Consider the following 20,574-nt stretch of genomic DNA (forward strand, 5'->3'; position numbering starts at 1 on the left):
CGCGGGAGGGGCGGGCCCGGGTGCGAGGCGCACGCGCCGACCGCGGCGGGAGGCGGCGCGAGCTCCGCACGCGGCGGTCCCGGCGCGCGCTGCTTCCCGTGAGGAGGAGCGCGCGGCATGGCGGGCGCCGGGACGGGGCCGCGCCCGGACCGGCACCGGCTGCGGCCGCCGCGGCGCGGCACCACCCAGCGCGACCTCACCGGCGCCCACATCGAGTCCTTCAACTACGCCGTCAGCGAGGGCGTCTATCGCGCCGTGCAGGTGAGGGGGACGCGGGGCGGGGGGCGCGGCGCCCGGGCCTCCCCCGGCCCCGCCGCGCTGACCCGGTGCCGTTGCAGGATGTGCCCTCGGTGGAGTTCGCGCTGAAGGACACCCGGCTGGCGCTGACGCTGGTCGGGGTGTCCATCGCCCCTCCCGCCGTGCCGGCCGGGACGGTGTGCCAGGAGAGGAGGGTGTTCCCGGCTGAGTGCCGCGGGCTCCGCAGCACCTACCGCGGCAGGATCACCGTAAGTGCCCGCGCCCCGCACACGCCTGTCCCTGTCCCGGCCCCGCACACGCCTGTCCCTGTCCCGGCCCCGCACACGTCTGTCCCTGTCCCGGCCGGATCCCGCACACGCCTGTCCCTGTCCCGGCCGGATCCCGCACACGCCTGTCCCTGTCCCGGCCCCGCACACGCCTGTCCCTGTCCCGGCCCCGCACACGCCTGTCCCTGTCCCGGCCCCGCACACGCCTGTCCCTGTCCCGGCCCCGCACACGCCTGTCCCTGTCCCGGCCGGATCCCGCACACGTCTGTCTCTGTCCCAGCCCCGCACACGTCTGTCCCTGTCCCGGCCGGATCCCGCACACGCCTGTCCCTGTCCCGGCCCCGTGCTGTATTTTTAAAGGCCCCTTCCCGGCTCACCGATGTCCCGGGGGGTTCAGGGAGCGCTCCCCCCGCGGGCTCTGGGGTGTCGATGATGTGTGGCCTCGCTGTTTTTCTCCGCACATCAAGCTTGTTGTGGTCCCGGCCCCGCTGTCCTTCTTTCCCGTTTCTCCCTGCAAACAGCCAGCCGGCTTGGAAGAGCTTGGAGGGAGACCCGTGTCATCCCAGAGAGCAGCATAGTCCAGATCTTGTTTCTGCAGGAATCCAGGTTTCAAAAGTAGCGTTGCTCCCATGCACAAGTCCACAGCTATAAATCTCTCCTGTTGACAGGTTCATGGTTTTTGTGAAGTGCTTTGAAATTTGCCTAGAGAGGAAGCATCCCCAGCAAATATTTTCCTTTGCAGTGTGAAAGGATTGCACATTGCTGTTTTCTATTACAATGATGTAGTTGTGTCTGAGCTGATTGTTTATGTGAGGCACCTGGTGCAAGGGAGTGCTTGCTCAGAATTTCAGGGGTTTTGTTTGTTTTCTTTTTTTGTTGTTTTTTTTTTTAATTATAATTTCTCTGAAGCTGTACACCGCGCCACGATGAAAGCCACTCTAAGTGCAGTACCTTATCTGAAAATAAAAGTGGGGCAGTGCAGATTGTTCATAGCTGTATTCCCAGTGGATCTTAGATTTTCCTGAGCTACGGCTGATTTTGTTTTTCTTACCTGAATTAGTTCCCATCTCTTTTTTTTTCCCATTATCTGTTTAATTATTTTTTGAACGCTTGAAGCAGTTAGAACAGTTTGCTGTGCCATGTGTGAAAAGGCATTGCCTTGTGCTGGGACAGGTTAACCTCTCCCCTTCCCTGCCCATGCACAGCAGAAAACAGTCAGTAATCACTCCCTGTTTCCACCGTGCTGCTTTAGCTCCATGTTCCCCCCTCAGTTCCCACTGGCCCAGGGTGGGATGTGAGCCCCAGTCTGCTGAGCAGCTGTAGACCCTTTATAATCACTTCAGGTGTAGACCAGGCTGCAGCAGTCCCCGTGTAAGGCTGCCCCGTGGATTTAAAGGGGCACAGTAGCATTTCCTTTCCCTTTTCCAGTAATTTCTAAGACTCGGTTTACTCATTTTTGCTGCTGCCAGATGTTAAACCCATGTTCCTGTATTGCAGTGCCAGCATTTCTCTCCTGCAGGAGAGCAGCTCTTCCAATGCCCATCATTCTGCATGTGAAGTTGGGATTCTTTGCTCCCACAGTTTTCCTTCACACACACTGCCAGAACTTGTTAATAAATTTTCTTTCCTGCATGCTTTGCTTTCTTGGTTTTCAGATCACTCATGAACGTGCTGAGTGAAGAAAGGAAAGATTTTGTCAGGCTTGTAGTGTGGATGTCTTTTCAGTGGACACTTGCCGTCTTCTTCTGCTTTTAAGTGTTATCTTCTGAAGTTTCCTCTCCTGTCCTGTGGCTGCCTTTTTTTATTTATGCTGCTCTGTTGAAGGGTCTGGAAGGCAAAGGAAGCCAGACCAACCTTGTTCACTCAGCCAGCAGCTTCTTTACCTGACTCCACACTTGTATGATTTTCTTCTGTAAACCCACATTGACTGTTCCCCAGAGTGTAATCTTTATGCATGTATCTACTGGCTTTTTTTAATTATTGCTACCATTTTACAGTGATACAAGTCTGTCCAACTGCTTGTGGTTGTATGAAAGGTACAGTTGGTATAGCAGGAAACATTAAAAGGGCAGCTTAACTTGCTTACTGTTGGTGTTGTGTTGTTTTAGGCTGACATCAGCTGGTCAGTGAATGACATGCCACAAGGGACTATCAAACAGCCCTTAGGGTATATTCCAATCATGGTCAGGTCCAAATTGTGCAACCTCTGTGGTTTTTCTCCGCAAGACCTTCTGCAGCACCATGAGGAGGAAGAGGTAACGGGGATTTTGAGGGTCAGGAAGGTCTGTGATTTTTACCTGAGCCATTTGTCAGGTCACCTTCTCTTTGCAGGGCTTGAATATTGATACTTTGTTTCAAGTTTGACTTCCCATTTTCTCTTGAAAGCAGATTGCTTATGGGGCCTCCATGAAGCAGCTTGAGAAGTTTGCAGCCGTGGCTGTTCTTGAGCACAGGGATCTGTTTGGTGTCAATACCTACAGATTTGATATAGAACCTCTCAGCTGCTGCACAGCAACTGAGAGTGCTGTGAAGGGGACTCTGTGGAGAGAAAGATATGGAGAACAGGCATTGAAAGAGACAATTCCATTCCCAGTTGTCTTCTGCAGCTTTTTCCCTGTCCCCCCAGTAGCATATTAGCTGTCTATAATTGAATACAGACTTACTTAGCACTGCATTTTCAACTCACAAAAAAAGACAGAGAAAACTACAAAAGAAAATCAGAAAAGTAAGCTTGTATGTGACTAGACAGAGATCTTTTGCTCTGAAAATCCTTCTGGTTTATAAACTCAGGGTGAGAACTTCAGGGCTTTTTTAACTACTTTAAAAAGTTAATGTCAGCTATTCAGATATGTTCCATTGATCACAAAGGTTTTTTCTTCCTCTAAATTGTGGAACATGCATCCTTTTTCTTGCACTCTGCTACATTTAGACTTCATAAGTCTAAGGAGTGCAGCCTTTCCAAAAGCAGTGCTGAATCATGTCTTGCTATTTCCCATTAAATGTTTGGGTTTTGTTTATAATACAGGCACTTTTTTTCTTTTACTCACAATGCCGATTCTGAGTTTCTGAGTGTGTTAAAACGACTTCTCTTCTCCTTCCAGGAAATGGGAGGCTACTTTATAATCAATGGCTTAGAAAAAGTAATCAGGATGCTGATTATGCCCAGGCGAAACTTCCCTCTCGCAATGACAAGACACAAGTGGAAAAACAGAGGCCCTGGTTTCACAGAGTATGGTAAGCTCAGCAGTTTCCTGCAGCATCCTAGTAACAACTCCTTGAGGGCAAACTGCAGTGACCCTCTGTAGCTGAATTTTGGTAGTTTTGTTACAGTTCTTGTGTAATGTTAATATTTTTTGCTGCACGTAAGAATAAAGGGTAAACACACCACAAGCAAGAAGCAGGGACTTGCCTCGTGGGAGCTGTCTGAGCTACCCCTGGGGAGCAAGATTTTATTCCAGGTTTTGCAGTACTTGCCACCTTTTGTTGTGTGGAAGGTGATCACCTAAAACATCACCTTCAGTACAAGTGAGTGTAATCCACTGAAATAATTTCACTGATTTTGTCCATACTTCATGGTGGCAGATTTAATATCCGTGAAGCAGAGTAAACTACGTTCATGGCTGCACTTTCCCTTTGTCATGTATATTCAGTAAAACCAGTTTAAAATTTAATTAAGCCAGCAAATGTTAAATAGCATTTTAAACTCAGGTGTTGCCAGTTGCTGATTTGACTGGACCATGGTGCTTGAGCACACACTGTAGTTCCATGCTGGTGTATTTCAAGGCAGTGCCAGATTAGATGGTCCTTTTTTGTTTTATTTTTCTTTGTCCTGCAGATGAACGTATAGAGCTGAACCAGGAAACACTGCTGCTGCACTGCCACCCAAACAAAGATACAAGAGTGCCATTAGAAACAGTAATTGTTTGTTACTCTGTCCTACAACCAAAGGTTACAAACAGGATAGTTGAGGCCTGGGTTTTCCTTAAAAGTTTTTTTTTTTCCTTAAAAACTTCGTGCATCTTCCAAGCCTCTTGGCACATGTGCTGACTGTCCCGAGACACAGCCCTCTTTAGCTAAGAGCTGATTTGTTTATTTGAAGTGGCTACTGACAGTGAAGTGTGATCTGCCCCATGTTCTCAGCCATCAAGTACCAAAGTTTCTCTCATGAATTGTCTCACACCTCCTTGGACATGACACAGCGATGCAGCCGCTTGGTTTTGTGCAGCTCATGCTGATGTTGTGATTTTTGCAGGGGTGGTGATGCACTGTGTCAAGGATGAGCATACTGCAATAAATATGAACCTTCACTACTTGGAAAATGGCTGTGTCATGTTGAATTTCATTTTTCGCAAAGAGTTGTTTTTCCTCCCCTTGGGATTTGCTCTGAAGGTAAGCAATGAATGCTTGTCATTTTTGTATTGAATAAATGCAGAAGTTTTGCAAAGCATTTTTATTTTAAGTAACGAGAAGAAGCTAATTCCACTTGGAGTGTTTTCAGTGATTGGAGAAAGGTCATCCAAACTGTGCAACACTAATCAAACACTCAGTCTGCAGCAGAGGAAGTGTCTGTAGGGACAAGAGATGAGGAGAGAGTCACACACTCATGGTTTTGTGGGGTTTTTCTAATGAATAGTCTGGATGGAGATCATTATCAGTGTATGAATATCCCCTGCATTACTCTCTAAGCATCTCAACCCCACAGCATTTTGCAGTTTTCATTGTGGAAGGGCATTTCTAGAGCACTGAAAACCTAAATCATGGGTTAGTATACAGCCTTAGTTCTTTAGCTGTATTTTGTAGACAGATCTTATGACCTTATTTTTCTGATCTGATAAACTTCTGTCTCTCAGGCATTGGTTAATTTCCCAGACTACCAGATTTTTGAAGAGTTGGTGAAAGGAAGGGAAGATGACACCTTTTTTGCAAACTGTGTCACTGAGATGTTGAGAGCAGTGGTGGATGCCGGCTGTTTGACACAGCAAAACGTCCTGGACTACCTGGGAAAGAGCTTCAGAGTGAAACTCAACCTGCCTGAGTGGTATAGCAATGAACAGGCTGCAGATTTCATTCTGAGGTCTGTATGTGGCTGTGATCCAGTGTCATTGTGTTGAATTTATAGGCATGTGTGAGAGTATTATGATGATATTTATTTTAATGGATTGACACAAGTATTCCCAAAACAGTTTCACAAGAGGGTGGCAGTTTTTATTTAGATGGCATTTTTGTGATATCATTGATGAAAGACACAAAGGTTGAGGAAGAGAAGGTTAAAGCTAGCTCTGTGACTGCTTGAGGATCCATTTGGTGAACAGAAGTACTGCAGTTTATTATGGGATTCACACAATCTCTGTCAACCAAATAATTTTTTATCTTTTAAAATGGCAAAAAAGAAATGCTTTAAAATCTTATTTCATGTAAGAAGTTAGAAAGCAGTGGAAGAATTTGCTTTGAGACTGTCAGTGTGGCAGGCATTCAACTAAAAAATTCATAAGTTAAAGTAGGTGTTTGCTCTTCCTCCAGCTTCAGGAATTAGATGTGGTTTTCCTTTTTTGTTTGTGCTAGACTGTTGCTCAGCCCACAGTTTTCCATACATGGCTTGATAGCAGTGGAGATTTGGAGTTTCTGTGACAGGACACTGATAGAGCTAACAGAAATATTTTGTAGTTTACATCTACTTGCCTTGTTAGGCTTTTATTAAAAAAAAATACTTAAGATAGACTTGAAGAACATGAAGCTAGCATGAAGAGATCATGGTAGTTGTCCTTCTTCTTTCTCTTCCTTCAGCAATTGTATCTGCATTCACCTGACCAATAGAACTGAAAAGTTCTACCTGCTCTGTATGATGACCCAGAAGCTCTATGCTTTTGCCAAAGGGGAATGCATGGAAGATAATCCAGACAGTCTCATGAATCACGAGGTGCTTACCCCAGGACAGCTTTTCCTTATGTTCTTAAAGGTAAGGTCATGGCTCCCACATCTTTACATCTCTTTACACATCAGAAAGTTGGTAACATGCTTCTGACTTAGACGGGTAAGTTACTACTAATCTACTCCAATTCAATTTATAGGGATACCTCATTTTAGGATGCTGGGAGTAGAGAAGCTTAACTGTCCCATGAAGTTCACTGTGGAATAGTAGTTCTCATCCCCAAATAAGATACCTCCCTGTGTTATTACATATTTCTATAATCTTTCTTTTCCCCTTTAGCCAGAATTTTCTTTAGTGTTGTTTTGTTGAAAGCCTGCAAAAAATTCTCTCCTACTTGAGTGGTTTGAAAGTGAACTTGGGGAAGCATTTTAGTGCTATGAAAAACAGCTACCAGGAACCAGAAAAAGTTGTTTTCCTGCCTAGCCCTTGCTGTCAGATTAGCAGGGGAGTGAGTTAACAGCCCCTTTTTTTTTTTGAATCCTAAGATCCTAAATAGTCTAAAGCAGACAGTAGGCACAGTGTACACTGTATACAGAGTTATCCTTGTGGTCAGATGGTAGGTACAGTTTCTTCTTTATGAAATTCTCTTATTGTACTTCATTTGCCAGACTCATCACCAGTCTGGGTGAAAGTGATTGCCAAGCTGTTGGGTGGGTGTTTTCCTTTTAGTTCTGTGTTGACATATATCATCAGCATCTTGATAGAATGAAGTCAGTGTTGGAAATAAGTCTGGAAAACTGTCAGTTCCTTAAAAGTTGTCCATCTTGCTAATTTCAGAGGAGTTTCTGTGATATGTGCAACTGATGTTCTAATTCAAGCCTTTCCTGTCCTGTTTTAATTTTAATCTCTCCCTTTTAAACCATAGGAGAGGCTTGAAACCTGGCTGCAATCTGTAAGGTTTGTTTTGGAGAAAAGAGCAGAAAAGACAGATATCAACCTAAATACAGACAGCCTGGTGAAGGCATTCAGCCTGGCACCAGACTTCACCAAGCCATTTGAGTATCTCCTTGCAACTGGTAACCTGAGGTCTAAAACAGGTAAATCTGCAGGCTTAAGGTGACCTTTTATTTTTCCTTTTTTCCTGTAAAACAAAATGAGGGACAACGTAAAATTGAGCTCTTAACTGGAAACAACTGCTTGTAGGCAGACATTGTACACTGTAACTGGATTGCTAAAAGGGGTTTAAAGAAAGGGATAGTTGAGGAAAAAAGGCAAGATTTATGCACAAGCATAGGCATTATGCATGGTATAGAACAGGTTAATTATGAAAGCAAAGCCTTTACCCAGATGAATAGTTGAAATAGAATTTAGCATTGTCCAAAATGGTGACCATAAATCAATTTGCTTTCCCAAATATTATTTCTTCTTAGAAGGTGCAATGCAGAGAAGGGGCATTTTTTAAATCCCAACTTCCCCATTAGTCACGTGAGGTTAAATGGAGAGAAACTGGTTTGCTGATGTAGATTCAGATTTATCTGATGCTTCCCTGAAGTGCCCAGTATGCCAGTGTTGTAATGGAGTGCCCACTAGGAAACAGATTAAAAACCTGTAGAATTTTGGTAAAACATAATAGCGCAAATTCCTATTCACTTCACTGGCAATTACTATCACATGTTTGTGAAAGGACCTAGGTTTTAAGAAGCAGCTTGGAATTTAAAGTCTCTAGATCTCTTACAGGGCACTGAGTTGCCCGTGCACATGCACCTGCCTTGTTGGGATCCAGTGTGAGCATCTTTAGGGGTTGTCAGTGAAAAATAAGAAACCACCTTGTAACAACATCCTGTGTTTCTTAAAGTTGGATGAGCTCCTGCCATAAATCTCCCCTTTGTTCCCTAGGGCTGGGCATGTTGCAGGCCAGTGGTCTCTGTGTGGTGGGGGACAAGCTGAACTTCATCCGCTACCTCTCCCACTTCCGCTGCATCCACAGAGGGGCAGCGTTCTCCCAGATGAGAACCACGACTGTGCGCAAGCTGCTGCCCGAATCCTGGGGCTTCCTGTGCCCCGTGGACACCCCAGATGGAGAGCCCTGTGGGCTGATGAACCACATGACAGCTCTGTGTGAAATTGTCACAGAGATGGTGCCCGTGACAGACATCCCACCTTTGTTATGTTCCCTGGGTATGTTTCAGTGGCCTGATGGTTTAGCGAAGTGCCCCGTGCCTGGGAAGGGTTCTTCCCAGCATCACAGCACACTGCTCAGTTGAGAAGTAAAATCAAGTTTGACTTACTGGGCTTCTGCTTAGTGGTAAATAACACATTGCTTGTACAGGCACATCAGCCTGTAAAATTCAAGGTCAGTGTCTCTCAGCTGTGTGCTGTAGTGTGAGGATGTTCACTGAAGCACAAAGAATTGCACAAGGAATTTCTCACAGCTCTGAGAAACTGGACTAAGCAGTAACTTTGTAATGACTTGAATTGAACTGCAATTCACCTGTGATTACCTTCAATAATGAAGGTAATCAGAGAATAATGAGAATGAGAGAATAGTAATGAGAACCTTTATTTCAGTCAGAAAAATGGGGAGGGGAATGACATTCTAAGTTGTAAATGTTTTTCATTTTCCATTGAACCTGCCTATGGCTTTGCTGAGAATTTTTTGATGTCTCAGAAAATTTCTAGGTGTGAACTGAGAAATGCAGAAATAACTCCTGTGTCTTGTTTGCTTTTTTTTTTTGGCTGTTCTGTCCATCAACCCCCTGTTGCCACAGGTGTCACCCCCATTGATGCAACTCCAAGCCAGCCTTACTCTGAGTGCTACAGGGTCGTGCTGGATGGCTCCATGGTGGGCTGGGTGGAGCGGGAGCTGGCTCCCGAGATTGCACAAACTCTCCGCCGTTTCAAGGTTTGTTGTCTTGTTTGGGATGTTTCTTAGATAAACATCTTCAACGTGCAGTGGTCAAAAATAGGAATGTTTGGAACTTCTTAGGCTTCCTTTTTTTTTTTTTTTAATCTAACCCAGTAATTTATCTTTGGCTGTATATTAGTATTGCAGTGTGCTGTTCTGTTACCTTTTTTATTAATCCATATGTTTCATCTGTTGGTTTATGAAGTTACAGTTTTTGAAAGAACATTTTCTTGGAAAAGGCAAGATAAGACATATTCTGTCTTTTTTTTTTTTTTGGTGGAGGGTTTTCTAAAAGTATTTCTAAGAACTCTTCTCCATAGCTTTTTAATTAGTGGCTACACCAGTGGTTGACATTATCGTGTGACCAGGTGGATGCAGTTTAGTTAAACTTGGTTTGTGTTTCTAGATTGTTATTTCTTTGCACCAACAGATAACACAAGAGAAGAGATTTCCTGCACGGGCAGAAGTGGTCCTTATCCCAATGACAGGAAAACCCAGCCTGTATCCTGGGCTCTTCATTTTCACCAGCCCTTGCCGGATGGTGCGGCCTGTCAGAAACCTGTCCTATGGAAGGAATGAATGGATTGGGACTCTGGAACAGGTGGGGTTTGCATATTCCCATGAGACAGAGGTATCTGGCATCAAAAATGGGTTTGGTAAATATTTATGAAAGGAGCTGAGGATGAGGCTTGTGTTGAAGAGCTGGAATAGGTGACAGAAGGGGGTTTTTCACTCCTGCAAATTGATTTCTGGTAAATGTCATAGCTGGATTGTAGAGATCTTTTTGAGATCTTCAGACCTGCACTTGGTATTAACTTTGTGAAGATTTGAAGTGAAGGATTGCTGTGCTGTGTGTACCATGTCATCTTGTGTTACATCATGTTTGCCAGATAGCTCCTGGGTAGCCAAGCAGTGGATTGCTGGGGAGCTTGGAACTATTAAAGTGGGAGATAGAAAGGAGGACGCATTACTGCAGTTCTGTATTTCAGGATTCCTTCCATGCAGCTAATCTGTGATAGGTGGTTTACCAGCTGTCTGATTTCTCTTGCTAATACACTACAGTGCAGGCAACAACCACAGCTAAAACTGAAATGGACAGAAAGCCATCGGAGACAGCTTTGTTTTGTTTCCTTCCCTTTAAAAGAAGGAAGTGTACAAGCATTATCCAATTTGATGTTTGCAGATCTTCATGAACGTGGCCACACTGGAGTCAGAGGTGGTGCCTGGAGTGACCACTCACCAGGAACTCTTCCCTCACAGCATTTTGAGCGTGGTGGCCAATCTCATTCCCTTCTCCGACCACAACCAAAGTCCACGGAACATGTACCAGTGCCAGATGGGTAAGTGCTGAAGTACCCAGTGCTGCAAGACCCTGGGCAGAGGGATTAACACCTCATTAACACCTCTAGTATATTGAATATATATATATTCTATATATATATATAGGATTAAATATATAGTATATATTATATATATATTATACAAAAAATATATATAAAATATATGTATATAAAATATATGTATTAAAAATGTACATATAGGTTTTATACCTCTAGTATATTGAATTTCTGACAGTATTTTCAGAAAGATGTCCTTAAAACACCTACTTCTTTCTCATATTTTTCTGTAAGTAGCAATATGACTGTTCAAAACTCCATTCCCTTGCCAGGATATTTATGCTGCAGAAGCAAATGCTTTTTGGCCTGGAAATACATAACATGGGCCTTAGTCTGGGAAACACTGGGGGGAAGACACACATACATCCCCCCCAAAAATGACAAAACAAGTAAACACACAAAAAAAATCTCCAAGTAAGCAAAACCGGAAACACCACACCAAACATAGTGGGGATTTTGAAATTGCAGAAAAGAAAACAAAATTAGATGTAGTCCTTATGAAATGCTGGGAGAGGCATTTAGTATTGTGGTTCATAGAAAAATTAGAGCTGGGTTTAGGAAAATTATTAAATTCCAAGGGAGTTAAGATTGATAATCCCTCTTAATTTGTAAGTATTTCCAGCTTTTTTCTTAACAAGATACACGGAGGAATAAATCCAAGTTTCCCTCCTTCCCTGCAGGAAAGCAGACCATGGGGTTTCCTGTTTACAACTACAAGGATCGCTCAGATAACAAGCTGTACCACCTGCACACCCCCCAGAGCCCTCTGGTGAGGCCCAGCATGTATGACTATTATGGGATGGACAGCTATCCCGTTGGCACCAATTCCATTGTGGCTGTCATCTCCTACAGTGGCTATGACATGGAAGATGCAATGGTAAGCCACCAGAAGGAAAAAAATCCTGCTGTCCTGTGAATGAATTTGATGTGGAGCACTGGGAGTAGGGGTGATACTCAGCTGAGAGGACTCTACTTTCTGTCTGTGCTGGTGCTCACACCTTTTGGGCAGATTCAGCAGCACAGTGGTTGTGCTGTCACAGCAGGCAATGCTGGGAGTAGAGCAGAGCTTTGTTTGTCCAAGGCCGTGGCCTTCCAGCTTTGAAAAATACTGGGGTTATGTGAGGCTTGAGCTTTTTGGAGTGGTGACTTACTGGGAGACTTTAAAAAGGCAGTGTTCCCATTTTGGTCTGATGCTTACCTTTGTAAATCTTTTCTTCTTTGAAGTTATCAGCAAGTCTTTAACAGCCTTTTGTTTCTCCTTTTTAGATCGTAAATAAATCTTCCTGGCAGAGAGGATTTGCCTATGGAAGTGTTATCAAGGCAGAGAGCATTGACCTTTCCCTTAAAGCCAGCAGGGCAGGAGATAATTTAGTATTTGGCATCAGGCCTGGCGATCCAAACATCGGGGAGAAGCTGGATGCTGATGGACTGCCTTTTGTAGGGTCTATCCTGCAGCCTGGGGACCCTTTCTACAGTTTCATGAACCTCAACACAGGGGAGACCTTCACTGTGTACTATCCGTAAGTACAGCTTGTCACCCTGGCTCTGCTCACCCCGTGGGGAGGGCAGTTGGCCCTTTCCCTGCAGATGTTCCCTTTTCTCCTCACATGATAGTGTCCATAGCATGACAGAGAGCTGTAGGTGACTCCCAGGCATGTGTCATATCTTTTCTCTAAGCCAGTGTGTGCTGCAGAGATGGCTTTTCCCAGGAGGATGTTTTTGTGGTGATTTGCCTGTGCTGGTTGTATGTGGACATGATAACAGTTAAGCCTGCAGCAGACCCCTGGCACATGGAATATCAGGCTGAGGGCTCATCTATAGGAGCACAGCCCTGAACAAGATGCTTGTCAAAGCTCACATGTTGCCTTCCCTTTCTGCTCTGAACTTCCCTCTCAACTGAAGAACTGAATTGGGTTCTTTATTTTGGGATCCCATCAGTATGGTGTGAATTTATTGGTGGTAGGGAGAGGGGCTGCTGCCTTAACACAGTGGAAATGGCAGTGGGATACAGTTTATCTGATACAAAGTGTGATCCAGATGAACCAGGTTGAAATGATCCTTATTTTAAATCATGGGTGGCACATTACCCAATCACCTGAAAGTGGTACCTGAATGACACTTGGAAGATGCCTTTGTATTGCTTCCTTGCCCTAATTCTTACACAGTCTGAGTTCCCTCGCTGCTGAGTAATTCTTTGAAAAATGGTGGTGTTTCTCAGCCGTCCAAAGGCATTTTATAAGTGGTTTAAGTTTTCTGCTTCATTTTCCTTTTGAAACTAAAAATTATTATCAAACCTGACACCTTTGCTATGATTGTTCCTCCACCTACACAGGAGTAAGGAAGTGGGCATTGTGGACAACGTTAGGTTGTGCAGCAACGACCGTGGCACCGGGAAGTTCAAGAAGGCTTGCATCACTGTGAGGGTTCCCCGAAATCCCACTATTGGGGACAAATTTGCCAGCCGCCACGGACAGAAAGGCATCCTGAGCCAGCTGTGGCCCGTCGAGGACATGCCCTTCACAGAGAACGGCATGGTTCCAGACATCCTCTTCAACCCTCACGGCTTTCCCTCCCGCATGACCATCGGGATGTTAATTGAGAGCATGGCAGGGAAGTCAGCAGCCCTGCACGGGGTGTCCTACGATGCCACTCCCTTCACCTTCACCGAGAAGAAATCCGCTCTGAAATACTTCGGTGAGACTTTGGCCAGCGCGGGTTACAACTTCTTTGGCACGGAGAAGATGTACAGCGGCATCAGCGGGGTGGAGCTGGAGGCAGACATCTTCGTGGGGGTGGTGTACTACCAGCGCCTGCGCCACATGGTCTCCGACAAGTTCCAGGTGAGGACCACGGGGCCCCGAGACGCTGTCACCAACCAGCCCGTCAAGGGCAGGAACGTGGAAGGTGGGATCCGCTTCGGCGAGATGGAGCGGGATGCTCTGCTGGCCCACGGCACGTCCTTCCTGCTGCAGGACCGCCTCTTCAACTGCTCCGACGGCTCCGTGGCCTACGTGTGCACGAGCTGCGGCAGCATGACGTCCCCTGTGCTGGAGAAACTGTCCCAGTCCTCCGTGACCAGCAGCAGGAGGTACTCCTGCTCCGTCTGCAGCGAGGTGGATGCCATCGAGGTTGTCCCTGTGCCCCATGTCTTCCGCTACTTCGTGGCTGAGCTGGCAGCCATGAACATAAAAACAAAGCTCAATGTGGAGTAGCTTGGTCCTTGGCATGGTGATGGTTGGAGGGAGGAGGCACGTGTCAAGTCTTGTCCTTGTCCCTGAGTTTCAGGTATTAAGTCAGTTCTCAGGTTCTTCCAAAGAATTCAAGATTAATTTGATGTTTGTATTGCGACAGGGTGCTTGCCAAGCTGTAGGTAGGGCAAGGAAAGATGGCTCTGTTGGTTTGTTTGGACTTCCTAAAGGATCACCAGCTATTGAGATGTGTATGAAAATCAGGCAATATTTCTCCACCCAAGCTCCTGGGTTGAGAGTGATGAGGTTCTTTGAATTCGGGCTGAAACTGTAGGTATGAAGAGGTCATAAAACAGCATGAGGTGAATGCTGGAAATCACAAAAAAAAAAAATTTTGTTGTTTTTTCAAGAAAAAACTTTGAAAAATGTATGCCTTAATGATGGGGTTGTGTACAAGTTGAACATTGTACATGTTTTGGTTTTTTTTATTTCAATACATGTGCCTTGAGTCATAAAGAAGGTGGCACAAGGTTTTGCTGTGTGAAGCCACAGCCTTGACTGTAAGTAACCAAGGTTGCCCTGCCAGGTGTGTCCTGGAAGTGTTTGGTGTCACCAAGCCGAGCAGTGCTGGGCTTTGGGGTTTGTTTTGGTGCATTTGCCTGAAGAAGAATAAAGCAGAGGCATTCCCAGCCTGGCTCGTGCATGTGCATGTGCTTGTAGGAGCTCGTCCTCCTTAAGTCCACAGCAGCTGCCACCCACCCCACCCTGTCCCAGGTGTCACCTGCCCTGGTCACCGCGGGGCCGAGCGTGTGTCCCGGGCGCAGCCGTACCCTGCTGGGTGCAGCCCAGAGTTCTTGTGTAGTTTCCTCTTCACCTGCCGGCAGCGCCCTGCTGGGCCGGGGGTGCTCCCGGGGCTCGGCGGGCGGGAGGCGGCGGGGGTGTCCCGGGGGGCGACGTCCCGATGTGCAGCACCCCCGGGGCCGGGACTCGCTCCGTGGCGCGACCGGGAAGCGGAGCAGCGGCTCCGGGGCGGAGCGGGGCTGTACCACCGGCGAGGGGGCGCCGCAGCCCCGGCCCCGCTGCTCCCGGTGGGCGGCGCAGCTGGAGCTGCGGGCGGGGGCTGAGCCCTTGGTGGCCCCAAGCGCTGCAGCTGCCATGGAGCTGCTCCGGGTGCTGCTGGCTGCCGCTCTGCTCCCGCTCCTGCCCCGTGAGTACCCCCGGGACAAACCCAGGAGGCGGAAAGGCCGGGTGCCACCCAGCCTGCATGTAAAGGCTGAGCTGTGCCGAGCAGGCAGCCGCGCTGGGTGGGATGTGTGAGGGAAGCAGTGCCCCTAAACCTTGTCTCCCTCAGTTGGCAGGGCGGCTGTGCCACTGCCTACGCTGACCCGGCCACTGAGCATGGTGCTGGCCGGGCAGCGCCGGCAGCTGGTGGTGTGCGTGGTGAGCGACCTGGCCCCCAGCTCTGGCCATGCCGTCTGGATCTCCGGGGGGAACGGTAGCATCCTGCAGTCCTTTGCCTATGGCGCCTCCCAGGAGGATGGTGGATCCGTCTGCTCCGTCTCCCTCCTTTCCAGTGACCCCCCGCGCGAGAGGGAACTCGCCTGCCATGTGGGGGCCAACAGGACCTCCCCGTCCCACAGCTCCCGCCCCATCCGCATCACGGGTATGGCCCTGCTGCCACCCCCTCTGCCTGCCTTGGCCGCTGCTGCCCAGCTCAGCGGGTGCAATGCTGACCCCCGAGGAGGGAGGTCGGCAGGGCCTCTGGGGCCAGCAGGGAGCAGGTGTGAGGCCCTAGGGGCAAACACTGCTGTCCCGATCACAGGAAGGGGTTTGTGGCTAGCCCTGCCATGCACCTGGTGCTGAGCTGCCACTGCCTCCCCAGCTGCTCTTTCATCTCGCAGGCAACGAGGAGGCAGCAGAGCTCTGTAGCACAGCTGGTGAGTCTCTGGCCCCTGCCTGGTGGGAATGTCAGTTGCCAGGGAGAAAGCCTTGGCAGTGGCTTGGCTGGGAATATGTGGTGGTTGGGATGGGTTTTCTCAGTGTTGTGGGACTGGGGAAGAGGGAGGGAAGCTTCACCTTGGTGGAAAGAATGGGGGAACTGGATCAGAGCTAGCCTGCCCTCAGGAACAGCATGAGGGTGACATCAGGTGTCTCTGGAATGTGTAAAGATCCCAAACATGGCCCCATGGCAGGCCTGGGAAGGACGTGGGTGCAGGGGGGTGTCTGTGGCAGGCATCACCGCACCTTCCATTGCAGTGTCACCGGCCCCTGCCTTGGCAGCACTGCTTATGGCTGTCCGTGTGGTGCTGCTGAAGGTCTTGCTCTCTGATGCTGTCCTCACCTCCATCCTCCTCGCCCAGAGCTGAGGGCATGAAGGGTAAGTCACCCTGGTTTGGTGTAGGGGTGTGGAAGTCACTGGGAATATTCTGGAGACTAGAGAGGGGACCCCCAAGTGGAGGAGGGAGAAGACCCAGTGGTGGTTGGGGGAGGTACAGGATGGGAATCTTGGCTTGAGGAGACGAGAGAGAGGAGCTGACACGTTTCTGTGGGTGGCAGGGCCGTGGAATTTCCTGGAGGATGGGAAGGGACCCCAAGGTACCTCGGGGGGGAAAGTTTCCAGAATTCCAGAGGCAGGGAAGGCCCCGGAGGGTTGTGTGGGGTACCCCGACGTTCCCCCGCGGCCACGTGCGCGCCCCTTCCCACGTGGGCGCCCGGCGGGACCGCCCGGGGGCGGTGCCACGGGGGCCGCGCGCCGTCGGGATTGGCTGGCGGCGGCCGGCGGGGATTGGTCACGCGAGTCACCCGCGCCTCTGCCATTGGCGGGCGCGACGGGGTCGCCATGGTAACCGGGCGTGGCGGGGCGGGAGCGCGCCCCGGAAGCGGAGTCATGGCGGCGGCGGCGGGGGCAGCGTTGCTGATGCTGCTGATGGCGGCGGCGCTGGCGGGGAGCGACGACTCGGACTGGGTGCGACTGCCCAGCAAGTGCGAGGGTAAGCGGGGCCTCGGGGGGGGCCGGGCTGATCGGCAGCCGCCCGCTGCCTGCTCGGGCCGCGGGTTGCTGGTGCGGGGCTGCGCCCCCGCGGGCTGCTCCTCTGCCCGCCTCCTGCCCGCGGGCATCGCTGTTCCCGGCAGCCGCTTGATCGCCTGCCGGTTCGTAGCTGGGACTGGTCGCTGGGACTGGTCGTGCGTGCTGCTTACAGTTTGCTCTCCGTGATGTTTCCTGTCTAAGTATCCCTTTGGTTCGCAGGCAGTCCAGGGTAGGTCATGACGGGCATTTGCTGTCTGGTGCGGTTTCCTCTGTCTTTGTTGTGCAGGCACATGTGGAGCTGGACAGCAAAGAGAAAATTTAAAAAAAATAGGGAGTTCTTTACAAAACTTTCCCTGCCGAGGAAGCAGCTCTGGAGATGCTGATGTCCGAGTTCTGCTGTGGCACCAGCGTAACCTCAGAGCAAGCACTGACCACACTTTGCTCCTGTTCCTGCCCAGGCTTCGAACCTATGTCAGTGCACAGCCAAAGCTGCAGGGAGCATCTGGATAACTGGACTCAGCACTGAGCACTCCTGGCATGTGTGGGGACACTGCAGCAGGTGTGGTGTGGAGGGGGACATCCTTGAGATCTGAGCTCCAAGGGTCTGCAGGAAGGAGGGATCATCCCACCGGAGAAATGGCCACAGTTGCCTCCAGCCCCTTGTGCCAGCAGAGAAAGGATTGTGCAGGAGGTGCACACAGGGCTTCTCAACACTTGCATGGGAGCTCTGAAGAAGCCACCTCGCTCTCTTCCTGCCTGGGGCATCTCTCAACTCACATAATTGCCTGGGAGAAGACACTGGCTCATTGCTGTCAGACCATTCCTGCTGAAGCTTGGCACTTCTAAAGTGGAGCTCAAAGAAGAGGTGGCTCCTGACAAACAGGACCCCACAGCACTGGACAAAGCTTTCTCCAGCCTCCTGAGACCCTGTTTTTGGAGGAGGAATAGCCGCACCACGCCTGGCTTCCATTCCTCTCCATTCCCACTTGTAAACCCCTGAGATATTTCTCCTGCTGTCTGTTTCTATAGCTCTATTGGGCTCTTTTTACAGAAGAAATAAAGCCTTTTTTTTAGCTTTATAAAAATAACCCTGCACTGTGTTCTAAATCTGTTGATGATGTGGTCTCTGCTGCAGGCAGAGCCCCAGGTTGTTCTGCTGGAGGCCACGGTCAGCACTTTGTGCTGTCACCCAGCCCAGCGAGCCCTGCCAGCTGCTCAGTCCCCAGTGTCCCCAGAGCACTGAGAGCACAGAACCAGGACCAGGTGGGACATGCTGCCATCACAAGAAGGAGCTCTGAGCCACACTGGGACTTGCATTGCTAAAAGACCCCGTGCTCTTCCAAAAGGAGGAGAGCAGCTTGTGGCAGGGAGGTGGAGGCTTTTGGGGGGGAAAGCTGAGCCTGTGTGACTTCCAGCTGTGCCACAGCAGCTGGTTTACACTGAAACGTTGGTTTGAGTGCTCCTGCTTCAAGCATTCTCCAGTGGAAGCAGCTGAGCCATTACTGATTATCTCTTTGGATGGCCAAAATGTGTTTTGTGCTCACAGCAGCTTTGGCCTGCCTGGTTCCTGGGCTGGTTCTTGCTGCTGTCCCAGACAGCTGCTTGTCACAACAGTGACACCTTCTAAAGCCCTTGTGCTCTCTCCTTCCCACAGTGTGCAAGTACGTGGCAGTGGAGCTGAAATCCGCCTTCGAGGAGACTGGCAAGACCAAGGAGGTGATCGACACCAAGTATGGCTTCCTGGACGGGAAGGGCTCTGCTGTCAAGTACACACAGTCGTAAGTGGCAGTGGGACAGAAGGCTCCTGCTGCTGTCACTGCCTCTGGAGCTGGGGCTCTGGGAGGCTCACCCTGTGCCCTGGCTATTGCTGGGGGCCCACACCAAGCCTGAGCCTTTTTCTCCATGCAGGGACATCCGGTTAATTGAGGTGACAGAGAACATCTGCAAGCGCCTGTTGGATTACAACCTGCACAAGGAGAGGAGTGGCAGTAACAGATTCGCAAAGGTGAGGGCCGTTCCTCCAGTTCCTGCTCCCAAATGTGCCTCACCCATCCATCCCTTCACTGCCAGAGTGACAATCCAGGGTCATTCTTCCCATCCACTGGACCCCCTGATAGTGCCTGGCAGACGAGGCCACGCTGCCCCCCAAGTCAGATGTGGGGTGCTGTCTTTGGTGGCGGTGGGCAGGCATGGAGGGAACTTGGGGCTGTCTTCCTCTGGGGTTTGGGACCAGGTTTGCAGAGGGGAGCTTCCTGCCACCTGAACTCCCCCTGGTAACGCTGATGTCCCCAGAGATCTGGTTTGCATGTTCTGCATGGCTGGGCAGGGTTGTGTGGCTGACAGTGGGAGGAGAGAGTGGGAGCCCTGCAGGAGCAGCCCCACCTCACCAGGCAGTGCTGCTCCCTCCCTCACAGGGTATGTCAGAGACATTCGAGACCCTGCACAATCTGGTGCACAAGGGTGTCAAGGTGGTGATGGACATCCCCTACGAGCTGTGGAATGAGACCTCCGCTGAGGTGGCTGACCTCAAAAAGCAGGTACCCTGCCCCATGGGATTGGCTCTCAGTGGCTGCTGTGACCTTGTAGGCTGGAGTGGAAGGAGGGGGGAGAGCATCCAGGGGTGCACTGCTGGGAGCAGGATGTTGGCAGGACCTGTGGCAGGAGCCTGGCCCTGGTCCTGCCACACAGCACGTGTCTGGAGCTGGGCTCTCCTCTCTGCCCTAGTGCGATGTGCTGGTAGAGGAGTATGAAGATGTGATCGAAGATTGGTACAGGCACCACCAGACGGAGGATCTCTCCCAGTTTCTCTGTGCCAACCACGTGCTAAAAGGAAAGGACACAAGTAAGTCCTGGCTGCTGCCAGGGGCTAAAATAATGCCAGAATGCTCAGGAGGGCAGGGGGCCTTGCTAAAGCATGGAGAGTCCTGCCTCTCCAGCAGAGCCCACTCTGCCCCTCTCTTCTCTTTTCCCTAGGCTGCCTGGCAGAGAAGTGGACTGGCAAGAAGGGTGATTTGGCAAGCGTGGGGGAGAAGCAGAGCAAAAAAAAGAGCGGGAAGAAGAAGAAAAAGGGCCAGAAGGATGAGCGCGAGGGAGCTGCCAGCCTTCCGGACACAGGGGAGGCCCTGGAGGGGGTCCAGGAGCAGGCTCCGCTCACCCACAGCCCAGCCGATGAGCTGTAGGCACGCAGCCCCTGCCCCCGGGGCCGCCCGCTCCGGGGTTTCACCCCGCTGTGCCTATGGGTACCAAAGGAAAAGGGACATGTGACCCGGGGGAGACCGGAGCGCCTGGCCCTGCCTGGCCAGCCTGGGTGCTATCCCGTGATTCGGTGTCACGGAGCCGCCGCGGACCCAGCCCTGCCGCATCCCTGCCGGGGGCTCCAGCTCCGGGAGGCCGCGAGCGCTGCTGCCCCGCCGCCGGCTCTTCGCACGCCGCCGGGACTGTAAATAAAGACGTTTTCCCCAGAGTCGCCGCCGCCGCTGCCGGCCCTGCTTCTGCTGCTGCTACTGGGTGCGGGATCGGCGCTGCTGCTGCGGCCCGGGGAGGCCGGTGAGGGGCGGGCGGGCCCCGCTGGCCGGGCCGGGCCGGTCCCTGACCCGGCCGAGGCAAAGGTCGGGGCCGTAAGGGGGCGCGGCGCGAGGCTGCCGGGCGGTGCTCATTGGTGGG

The 20,574-nt window shown here is 50.4% G+C and overlaps 2 protein-coding genes across 3 annotated transcripts; both read left to right on the forward strand.

Moving 5' to 3' along the window:
* The first annotated feature begins 52 nt into the window (after window positions 1–52).
* On the forward strand, window positions 53–14,578 carry POLR1B (RNA polymerase I subunit B). The gene is made up of 15 exons (XM_071418992.1): window positions 53–261; window positions 339–506; window positions 2,633–2,779; window positions 3,626–3,758; window positions 4,777–4,913; window positions 5,375–5,598; window positions 6,309–6,480; window positions 7,319–7,490; window positions 8,290–8,571; window positions 9,162–9,295; window positions 9,729–9,899; window positions 10,482–10,638; window positions 11,376–11,572; window positions 11,962–12,215; window positions 13,028–14,578. The coding sequence occupies exons 1-15, from the start codon at window positions 118–120 to the stop codon at window positions 13,905–13,907; spliced, it is 3,372 nt and encodes a 1,123-aa protein (XP_071275093.1). The 5' UTR covers window positions 53–117; the 3' UTR covers window positions 13,908–14,578.
* A 460-nt stretch (window positions 14,579–15,038) lies between these two features.
* Window positions 15,039–20,374, forward strand: CNPY3 (canopy FGF signaling regulator 3). Of its 2 annotated transcripts, XM_071419219.1 has the most exons (7): window positions 15,039–15,090; window positions 15,235–15,546; window positions 18,566–18,689; window positions 18,820–18,916; window positions 19,326–19,448; window positions 19,636–19,753; window positions 19,885–20,374. In XM_071419219.1, the coding sequence occupies exons 1-7, from the start codon at window positions 15,039–15,041 to the stop codon at window positions 20,088–20,090; spliced, it is 1,032 nt and encodes a 343-aa protein (XP_071275320.1). In that variant the 3' UTR covers window positions 20,091–20,374. The 2 variants fall into 2 exon arrangements, with proteins under 2 accessions (XP_071275320.1, XP_071275391.1); XM_071419290.1 differs by lacking the exons at window positions 15,039–15,090; window positions 15,235–15,546 and adding an exon at window positions 16,722–16,873.
* Window positions 20,375–20,574: the final 200 nt, after the last annotated feature.

Source organism: Agelaius tricolor, unplaced genomic scaffold, assembly GCF_023055355.1.
Source record: "Agelaius tricolor isolate 1412-34295 unplaced genomic scaffold, bAgeTri1.0.p SCAF_1, whole genome shotgun sequence".
In the NCBI taxonomy this organism is placed as follows: domain Eukaryota; kingdom Metazoa; phylum Chordata; class Aves; order Passeriformes; family Icteridae; genus Agelaius; species Agelaius tricolor.